The sequence below is a fragment of the Balaenoptera ricei genome, chromosome 15 (assembly GCF_028023285.1).
Source record: "Balaenoptera ricei isolate mBalRic1 chromosome 15, mBalRic1.hap2, whole genome shotgun sequence".
Classification (NCBI taxonomy): Eukaryota; Metazoa; Chordata; class Mammalia; order Artiodactyla; family Balaenopteridae; genus Balaenoptera; species Balaenoptera ricei.
Genome location: NC_082653.1, coordinates 80400740 through 80411589, shown reverse-complemented (window position 1 = coordinate 80411589; position 10850 = coordinate 80400740). Strand labels below are relative to the sequence as shown.

Genomic DNA, 10850 nt, shown 5'->3' with positions numbered 1-10850 from the left:
CCCAGGCCCGCCCCCGCCAGGGGAGGCGGGGTCCGGTGACGGACAGGCCTCCGGACCGGTCACGGCGCGCCTCACCGTCCCTAGGGCCCAGCCGGGTAGGGCGAGTCAAGGGGCTCTGGAGAGGGCGGGGGCGGACGGGGAAGCCTCTGGGCGGGGGCGGGGCCTCAGGAGAGTAGCAGTGCTCTCAGCCAATGGGAGGCGGGAGCCGTCCCGTTAGCGCCGGATCCCAGTCGGTAGGGCGGGGCGGGCGGCGCGGTGGGGATCCCGGGGCTGCCGAGGGCCCCTGACTCGGCTCCGCTGGGCGACATGGACCGGATGACTAGCTCCATGAAGCAAGTACCCAACCCCCTGCCAAAGGTGCTGAGCCGACGTGGGGTCGGCGCGGGGATGGAGGCGGCGGAGCGGGAGAGCTTCGAGCGGACTCAGGTGAGGACCGGGGGACCCCGGGTCGCGCATGGCTGGGGCATCCCGAGAGACGCCGTGTCCTGGAGCGGACTTGAAGGGAGTAGGGATCTTGCAGACCCAGGAAAGGACAGAGCAAGGGGGCCGCGAGAGAGGGCATCTGGTGCTCAGGTCAGGGCGGTCAGGGAAGGTCGGGGACCCCGGGGACACCCGGCTGGCCTGGGGAAGAGGGCAGGGCGGCTCCGAGGAGCTGACAGGATCCGTGCGGCGCCTTCTGAGGGGAGCCCACCCCGGCGGGGCAAGGCACGGGTCACAGGGGCGGTGAGAGGGGAAGGAACCCGAGAAGGAGCCGAATGGAAGGTTTGCCCCTAGGCTGGGGAAGCTCACTTGGGGGAGTACTGAGGGTCGCAAGTGTGGCGGCCGAGAGTGGGGCGCTGGGTCGGGGATGTGAAGGGTGGGGAGCCCTTTCCTCCCCTCTCGACCGCTTCAGGGTTGCGCTGACATTCCCCCCACCCCTAGCACCCCCTTCCTTGTGCCTCTTGCTTGGCTCACACCACCCCCAGCTGTCGGTCTCCGAGGGCCCGGCTGAAGGGGTCTGAGCGGTGAGAAGGAATGTGGGAAATGTGATGTGTGGCCGAGTTTGGAAGATGACTGGGGGCTGGAGGAGGGGGCCGGCCCGGGGGCAGGAATTGAGGCTTTTGGACCAGTGGCCCCATGCTGGTCAAGTTGAGCTGCCCTGGGGTGCCCAGAACCCTGAACTGGGGTTTTGGTTTCATCCCCCAAGATGTGCCGGACAACTAACAGGCAGACTGCCCCATTTGTCCAGCCTGAGCAGGGCTGGGGGCCAAAATTCCTCGCTGGCATCAACAAAAAGCCACAATCCATTTTTACCTCAGAGTTTTAATGCGTTGTGTATTGACTGGACTGAATAAAGCTGACATGTTTATGGTGTTCATTGGCTCGTTTGTATGCAAAATCCATTTCCAAGGGCACAGCACCTCTTTTAATCCCAGGGCCAAAACTGTATGGGCACATTTTTTCTTCACTCTTGCTCTCAGAGTGGAACCTTCAAAGATCCAGTGGGACCTCCACTGCCAGAGGCTGGTTCTCCTGCTGTGTTCTGCTCCCCCCCACCCCCAAATACAGTACCGTGTGAGGGAAGGGCTTTGGGGTTGTAGATACAGATGGTGAGGTCCTGACTTGAGTGTTCTATATGGAGAATCTTGCAAAGAATGAAGCTTTTCATCCCAGGGGACTTCCTCCTCTTCTTTTTCCAGGCCCTTCGCAGGTGTGTCTGGGTGATGTAAAGTAGGGAGTGTCCCCTTCCTAGGTCATCATCCTACCCCAGGTGGGATGGGAGAGACGGCTGGCTGTTCACTTCTGTCTCTCAGGGCCCAGCTGTGTTTAAGGTTTATTCTCTGACTTTGTGGATTGGACCCCAGAAAAGAAGGAAGCTACCTGTCTGCTGTGGGCATTATGGCCTCAACTAGCTGCCTGGGCACATGAGGGTTCTTGCTCCAGGAAACAGTGTGAATCTTTTTTTTTTTAACGGCAAAGGAAAATAAATGGCAATTCATTCCTTCTAGAGTCTCAAATAAGTAAAAACTGGAGCAATAGAGAAATACACGTAAGACTTTGACCCATTATAGTGATAGAAATTAGGTTTATGAAAGTTTCTCTAGCTATCCAGGGACAGCCCAATAAGGAGAGTCTAGGTCAGTGTTTGCCAGTATTTTACATTCTATGGAACACTGATAATTGGCCAGATTTGACCTAGTGGCTTGTGTGTGTGTGTGTGTGTGTGTGCACGTGCATGTGTGTGTGCATGTGCGCGCGTGCGTGTGTGTGTCTGTGTGTGTGTAGTGTGGAGGGGAGGTAGAATGAATCAGGAAAAGAGAGTTTCTCTATTGTTGAAACTATTAGGGGAGTAGGAGAGTGAAGAAAAGGAAAGAGGATAATCCTAAAACCTCACCTTAGGCTGCAAAAATGTATTTTGTTTAATGACTATCTATGAAATGTATTATGAGATATAAACATGAGTTGGAAAAAAATTTTTTAATGAGTTAAGAGACCATGAGAATTAGCGGCGGTAGAATAATTGTAACTAATTATTGTGTTTGACACTATTCTAAGTACTTTATTATATTTCCTTCTTTAATCTCAGTAAGGTCCTGTGAGGTGGTATCGATAAGGACCTATGAGGTGGGTATCAGCCACATTTTACCTGGATGAAATTGAGGCACAGAGAAGTTAAGTAACTTGCCCAAGGTCACACAGCTGGAATTGATCCCAGCCTTTAACTACTACCTTGTGTGGCCTTAACTACTACCTTGTGTGGCCTCTGAGTACTGGGCAGAGCACTGGCATGGGAGCTAGAAGAGGTTGGAGTTTGATTGCCAGGCACATGGGTGGGTGGTGTGGCCCCAGGCAAGTTGTCTAACCTTTCTTTTTAATTAATTAATTTATTTATTTATTTATTTATTTTTTGGCTGCATCGGGTCTTAGTTGCAGCACATGGGATCTTCGTTGCGGCGTGCGGGCTTCTCTCTAGTTGTGGCGCGTGGGCTCCAGAGCGCGTGGGCTCTGTAGTTTGCGGCACTCAGGCTTAGTTGCCCCGCAGCATGTGGGATCTTAGTTCCCCGACCAGGGATCGAACCCACGTCCCCTGCATTGGAAGGCGGATTCTTTACCACTGGACCACCAGGGAAGTCCCTGTCTAACCTTTCTAAGCCTCAGTTTCCTTGTTGTAAAATAAGGATACTACTTACGTCACAGGTTGATTGTGGGGAATTCAATTAAATAATATGCGTGAAGGCATTTTGTAAACTGAGGAGCACTGTTGCAGTGATGATTGCTGTACTCTGAGGGGGAGAGGGGACCTGAAAAAAAGCCCAAGGGTAAGTACTGGGGCGGGCTGTGATTAACTCTTCAGTAAAAGGACAGAAGTGTTACTAGTTAGTGCAATAATTACTAAGAGTGTGTGCTTAAAGTACAGGCTATGGGGGTGGGAAGGGGGTGGCAAGGGGGTGGGAGCCCTCTGAGGTCTGAACCCCACCCTTCAGCCTGAGCTAGCACTTGCTGGGTGGAGAGGAGGGACAGGGGCATTCCAGGAATGGGGAATGGTCTGGAGATGGGTGTGGATGAGACTTATTGGCTGAGTGGAGACAGGAGCAGAATTGGTCCCTTCCACCTCTGAACGCCTCGCACCTGCTACCTGTCCTGTCCCCATTTCTCTGTGGCCCTCAGTAAACTGTGAGCTTCCTGAGGGCGGGACTGTGTCTTGTTGCTCTTGCCTCTGTCCTCACATGCCTGAGGCTCATGTGAGTGGTGAAGTGGCTGTAGTCAAGGGTACAGAGTGACTGGTTGGTCCCACAGGGAGGCCTGGCCTGGATGGGGAACTCAGCTCTGGGCTGCAGGGAACATCTGTAATTACTTGATGTTCTTTCCTAATGGCCCCAAGTTCCCTCCTGGTCCGGCCTTGTCTCTACAGTCTCAGTCGGGAGCCCTGCCCCAGGCCTATCAGGGGACTCTGATTTCTCTGCTTTCCTTCCGGTCAGGCCCGTTCCCCAGCTGCCTGTGCCCTCAGACCCGCCTTGTTTCCCCACCACTGCCAGCCTCTTCCGGGAAGCCTTCCCTCCTCGACTCTCCTGGGATCATCCTCACACTTCACGTGGCCAGTGTCCCTGCCAGAGTGGGGACCCCTGCCCTGCCTGCCTCAGTCCCCATCTGCAACCAGACCCCTGGTGTGTCTCCCACCCAGCCCATCACAAGCAACCTTCAGGCTCTAGGGAAATAAAAAGTAGTTCCCGCCCTCAAAAAAGCTGCAGTAATAATGATACGTTGCCTGGAGTACTTTACAGTTTATAGATCAGGTTTTAGCCATCCTTGGGGTTGCACTGTGGTTGGGTGTTATCACCCTCATTTTATGGATGAGAGCTTGGTAACTTGCCCAGGGCCTCTGGTCGGTGAGTGAAAGGGTCAGGATTCAAACCCAGGACTCCGGGTTCCAGGTCTCAGGCCCACCACACTGTCCTCAAGTCGGGCAAGAGGGCAATTCTGGAATGAATCGGGAGGGTGTCCACTCACAAACAAAATACGCTGTCTGTATTTACTTAGCTGGAAAATGGTTTTCTCTATGGTTTACTTGTTTTTTCAACATCCATTTAGTGAGTACATACCATGAAGGGAACTCAGAGATGAGTAATGTAAAGAGAGTGGCCCCAGAGGAGCTCCTGAGTCAGCAGGGAGGTGGACCGGCCACTCTGCAAGGGGGACAGAGGACCCGTCGCACCGGCATCCCTGGAGCCATTAGCAAGGCAGGACCTGCTGCATCAGAGCCTGCATTTCAATCAGACACGGAAGTTTGAGCAGCTCTGCTCTGCGGCAGGTGAATGCTGGGATCAGAGGAGAGGATGGGGCTCTGGAAACACAGGGGAAGGAACAAACCCTTAGTCACAATCTCTTGGATGGAACCCACGATGGAGTAAAGGACCTAACCAATCATACACTGGAAAGAGCCAGGAACAGAAACAAATATTTATGCAGGGCCTGCTGGGTCCTAGGAACATGCTAGGGGATTTATAGCCTTTAACCTATTTCATAGCTCAGGCTCAGAGAGGCCAAGTGACTTTTCCAAGGCCACATAGCAAGTAGACAGACAAGCCAGGGCTTCAAAATCAGATGACAAGTCCTCTTCTCCACGTTTAAGTCAGGGGGTGTTTCTGCCATCTCGTTCATGATCTTCAGAAGATGTTCAACCTTCGATTAACCAGCTGAAAAATTTTAGGGTTGGGCTAGAGGGATCAGTGGGTCTCAACCCTGGCTACACAGGAATGGTTTCTAACATAAAAGGTGCTGTACCCCTCCTGTCCCCTGCTTGCTCCCTTAGTTGGTACTGAAAACTAGAAAGGATGCGAGAGCTTTCTTTGGGTCTGTGATTTTGTCCTCTTCTGGTTTCCTCCCACTGATACTAATGAGAAAAGCCTGCACTTATCACACTTACTCTTGTGCAAGTGTAAGGGCCTTGCACAAATCTCCCCTTTCAAGTCTTACAACAAACTTACAGGTTATAAACCCTATTTTACAGATGAGGCAATTGAGGCTGAGAGGTGTTAATAACCAGCTCAAGGTTCTGAAGTGAGTAAGTGACAGCTGGGACTCAAACCCAGGAAAACTGGCCCCGATTGCCATCCCTGTGGCACTGCCTGGCCCCCTCCAGCTCTCGTCCTCCTTCCTCCCCTAACACTTGGGGTCCCCAAGGCTCTGTCCTCACCCCACTTCTCTTTTTCCTCCTGTCCACTTCCTCTGCCCTCACTTCCATAGGATGGTTTCTGTTCTCACCTCAGTGACGCCGACTCTCTGACTTCCTGGCCTGTGTGACCACTTCCCATTGGATGTCTGCCCCCTGATAAACCACACATGCCCCAAACTCTACTTGGGCCTCCCCAGCCTGTGAACGCCTGTGCCTGGTCCCCATCAGGCCCATCATCTCCCAGGCATCAGCTCTGAGCCCTCCCCGCCTCTTGCCCTCACAGCCACACTCTGTTCTGTGATGTTTCTCTTGTCCTTCCCTCCTTTGCTTCTCGCTGTCGCTGCCCTTATTTTCTCCTTTGCCTGCATCGTTGTAATCCCATCCTCCCTGCCTCCCAAAGCGCCTGATGCCAGATGGATTGTCTCTAAAGCCCAGCACTGCCCGTATAACTCCCTTTTTCCAGGAACCCTTGCTGGCTGCCCAGAGACCCCACATGATGTGGCACCATCGGGGTCCCTAGTCCCTGTCGTTTGCAGACCTTAACTTACAGGGCCTCCCTCCACCAGGCAGCCCCTGCCGTCTGGTTCAGGTGAGCAGGGTCCCTTACCTACTGTATGTCCCTCCCATTCCTCCACACGCACATCTTGGCTTCCCTTCCAGACTGGAAGGTCTTGAGGGCAGGGTCTGGGTTTCAGTGCCCAGTGGGCCCTTGCATGAGGCAGGCACTGGGGCCTGTTTGCCAAACATGTGAACATACAACAGTCGGAGGATCTACAGCAGCCTGGGGGCCGCAGGCAGACCTCCACTTGCAGAGTGCTTTTCCTTTGCACATTTTGGAGAGTCTCCCTCTGTCTCCTTTGATTTCCCCAATGAGCATATCTCACTAAGTGCCTGCCCTGTGTGCCAGGCCTGGGCACCCAGGGTACCATGGAAGTACATGGCCCTCTAGGTTGGAGACTTCACTTAGGAAAGAGCCTGCAGGGGCTGGAAACAGAATTAGGGCTCAAGGTTGACGGTTTGAATTTCCGTCAAGTTCAGAACACTTGATAAACATTCCCAAACTGTGCTCTTAGACTTCCCAGGGCTTCATTCTGCTTCAGGTCAGATCTTTCTGAGCTAGAAGAGGTTACAGGGTAGGGAGAGAAACTGGCCTAGTGTCCCGGGCACCTGGACGTGGCTGATGGCAGTGGCCTGCGTGCAGTTGCTGGAGTTTGCAGCAGGGCATAAGGGAGGTTAGGATGAGTGCAGAGACAGGAAATCTGTCTCTGGCTCTGCCCCTGCATCTCTCATTTCAAAATGAGGAGGCTGGAAAAGATTTCTGAGGGTCCTTCCAGCTCTCAAATATTTCAGCTTATAAAACTCCTGTAAGCAGCCTTTGCCATTAGAATAAGGACACACATTTCTTCTGAGCTCTCAACTGTTCTCTTGAAAGGGGTTTCCAGTTGCCCCCTGTATGTGGAATGGGGCCCAGGTACCAGTGACGTGGGGCTCATGAAAGGATGCTGGTGCACCTTGGGAAGGGATAGGGTGTGTCCGTGTGGTCCAGGAGTGCAGATTCCCAGCCCCACTTGGGCACTGAAAGCGTTCCTTGCTTGTGAGGCACTGATGAGGCCCGTTTTATGCTCCCCATGCATGGGCCCACTTATTCCACTACCTCGGGACAAAGTGTGGGAGTGACCTGGGCGGGGCGTAGGGCACAGCTTGGTGCAGTGGTGCCACAGGCCAGCGGCCAGTGCTTCTCCTGCATCCAGAAGGGTTGATGTCCTGGAGAGATGCCCACCTGGAGAGGGAAGTAGTCAGCCCCACCTCCTGGCAGGGTGGGGACTGCTTCCTGTTTTCCTGCCTGGGCAGGCAGGGAGGAGCCCTGTCCCAGGCTGTGGGCAGTACAGTCTGACACTGCGGGGAGAGAGCTGGGGATTGAAGGTTCCTCTGGCTTAGCCCGCGGGAAAGAGAGAAGGGATCTTCTTGGATCTGAAAGGTGGCTGCTGCCACCTCTGCTCTTAGTGCTGGGACACAGCTCAGGAAGCTGGTCGGGCCGTTCAGGAAGCCAGTGTGGCCAGTTGCTTCTGATTTAACAACAGCTACCACCATGTGCAGTTTTTAAAGTACGTTTACACATAACCTCTTTTCAGCCACAGAACAACCGTGCAGGAGGTAATTTTGGTCAGTTCTCAAGTGTGGACACTTGAGGCCCAGAGAGCTCTGTGACTTGCCCAAGAGCGCTCAGGACGTGGCCTGAGGAGCTGAGGCTTGAACCTGGTGGATCTGATCTCAAATTGTACGCTTTCCTTTCCATACTTCCCTTTAAAACTGAAGCCTGGCCTGGGGCTGGTAACTTAGAAAAGGTACAGAGATTTCTTTTTTTTTCCCCCTAGGTCTTTTCCAAATTGACTTATTTGGACATTTGAAATTCCTCCCAGAAGATTTTTTGCAACACACGTAACTATCGAAGGACCTTTATCCAGAATATGTAAAAAAAACTTAAAAGAAAAAAAAAAGGACAACCTAATAGAAAAACAGGCAGGAGGTGCTTCACAAAAGAGGATAAGCAAATGGCCAGTAACCATATGAAAAAGTGTGCAACTTCGTTATAAATCAGGGAAGTGAAAATTAAAATTACAGTGAGATACAGGATGGCTGAAATAAAAATGAAAAAAAAATCGACAGTGCCAAGTGTTGGCAAGCATGTGAAGCAGTGAAAGCACTCATGCACTGCTGAGGGGGGGCGTACACTGGTGCAACTGCATTGGAAAACAGCCTGGTATTATCCCAAAATTGAAGATAAGCACACTTAATAACCCAGCAAGTCCACAGCAAGCTATATACCCAACAGAAATGCATGCACATGCACCAAAAGATATTTAGAAGACTATTCATAATCACGTCTTGTAATAACCCCAAACTGGAAACAGTCCAAAAGCCCATCAGCAGTAGATGGATAAATAAATTGTGATCTAGTCTCTCATTGGGATACTATACAGCAGTGAAGATGAACAAACTGTAGTTTCCCTCAACAACACGGATGACTCTTGCAAACATAACGTTGAGGGGAAAAAAGGCAGACCCCAAAGGACAACTCTGAAGGCTTCCATTTATATTAAGTTCAAAAAACAGGCAAAACAAAACTGGGATTTAGGGGTGCTTGCTTAGATGATAAAACTGAAAAGAAAAAAAAGGGAGTGATTATTATAAAAGTCCAGATAAAGGTCATCCCTGGTGCAGGAGAGGTTAGTGATGGTAGGATGTTCAGAACAGGGGAGCTTCTGAGGTCCTGCCATCCATCTGTTTATTGGCCTGGGTGGTGGTTTATGATAATTCATTAAGCTGTCCATTTTTGCTTCATGCAGTTTTCTCTATTTATATATTTCAGAATGCAGAGGATTATAAAAAGGTTCCTCCCAGGGAGTAGGAGAATGTCTTAAGGAGGCTAAGTAAGAACCTGCCATTTAGATATCCACCCACCCTTTGAGGTCTCTCTCAAACACAGCCTCCCCCGTGAAAGCACTTCTGATGCTGCCCTAGAACTGGGAAATGTTTGATTTATGAATCACGCATATACAAGCAGCACACCCTGAGCCCTGCTGTAACACGTAGCCGGGAAGTTGACACCTATCATTAGCCCACACTTAGCATGGTGCCCTTGGCTCCCGTTCATGTGTGTCTTGTGTCTACCTTCCTTTGTGGCAGACGGGCCCTCATTTCTTTTTTTAAAAAAATTATTTAATTATTTATTTTTGGCTGCGTTGGATCTTCGTTGCTGCGCACGGGCTTTCTCTAGTTGCGGCGACTGGGGGCTACTCTTCATTGCGGTGGCTTCTCTTGTTGTGGAGCATGGGCTCTAGAGCGCAGGCTCAGTAGTTGTGGCTCACGGGCTTAGTTGCTCTGCAGCATGTGGGATCTTCCCGGACCAGGGCTCGAACCCATGTCCCCTGCATTGGCAGGCGGATTCTTAACCGCTGCGCCACCAGGGAAGTCCCGGGCCCTCGTTTCTCACTCATCTTTTGGTGAGTTGCCCCAGTGTCTAGCAGAGGGCTTTACACCAGCGAAAGCTCAGGATGTCTGTTAAATACGAAATAAATTAGGTGGTGAGAAGTTCTCAAAGGAGAGAATGAGAGAAGAAAGGGTGCCTCTAGGCTCAAAAGAAGCACATTTGAATAAACCAAAGACCCGGGTGATAGGCTTCTGAAACACAGAACAGGCTTGGCTCCTGTTCCAAAGATTTAGATCAAGCCAGACATGATGAACCACTGTGAGAATCTGGGAGCTTGGAGAATGTCACCTGGGAACATGGCAGAAACGCTGACCTTCTAACAGTGGTTCTTTGAGGTCTCCGTCTGGCTGTGTGGTCCCTGGGGCCAGACCATGGTGACAGTTCTTAGGCTAGACAGTTACTGTGTGTGTTATTATATCTTACTAGGCTGTCACGTGTCCCCTCTCCCATACTGGCCTGGAAGCAGATACCTTCTCTGTTCGGTTTTCCTTGGATCTGGCTTAACTGTTGCTATATTCTTCCCTCCCATTTCCCATAATCCTTCAGAGACAGGCATGAGCTCTGTGGTTTCCTCTCCGAGCAAGATCCAGATCAGCTTCCCTTGGAGTCACAGGTCATCCCAGGGCTCCACCTCTCTGGGCTTGGCACATGGTAGAAATTCAAAAAATATATATGTTGAGTGCCTTTTCTTTGTCAGCTCAAGTTCTTGGCTCAGTGTCTGGCCCCAAGCGACTCGTTTTTTTTAATAAATTTATTTATTTATTATTTATTTTTGGCTATGTTGGGTCTTCGTTTCTGTGCGAGGGCTTTCTCTAGTTGCGGCGAGCGGGGGCCACTCTTCATCGCAGTGCGCGGGCCTCTCACTGTCACGGCCTCTCTTGTCGCGGAGCACAGGCTCCAGACGCGCAGGCTCAGTAGTTGTGGCTCACGGGCCCAGCCGCTCCGCGGCATGTGGGATCTTCCCAGACCAGGGCTCGAACCTGTGTCCCCTGCATTGGCAGGCAGATTCTCAACCACTGCGCCACCAGGGAAGCCCTCGAGCGACTCTTGATAAGGGTTCGTGGAATGAAGGATAAAATATTTTGGGTGAAGGACTGAATGGGCATCAACCATTTTTGGTCCCAGTTCTAAAATGTGAACCCTGATTTGCGAACTCTGAATCTGGGGTCACATGAGCACAATTGGAGCCACCAAGAGGATCCCTGA

General features: G+C 51.6%; 1 protein-coding gene across 1 annotated transcript in view; it reads left to right on the top strand.

Moving 5' to 3' along the window:
- The first annotated feature begins 246 nt into the window (after positions 1-246).
- Positions 247-10850, top strand: part of HIP1 (huntingtin interacting protein 1) — a 152846-nt gene continuing 142242 nt past the window's right edge. Inside the window, exon 1 of the mRNA XM_059896524.1 lies at positions 247-426. Within this exon, the coding sequence (XP_059752507.1) occupies positions 307-426 (120 nt within the window). The 5' untranslated portion in view covers positions 247-306. The remainder of the gene's footprint in view (positions 427-10850) is intronic.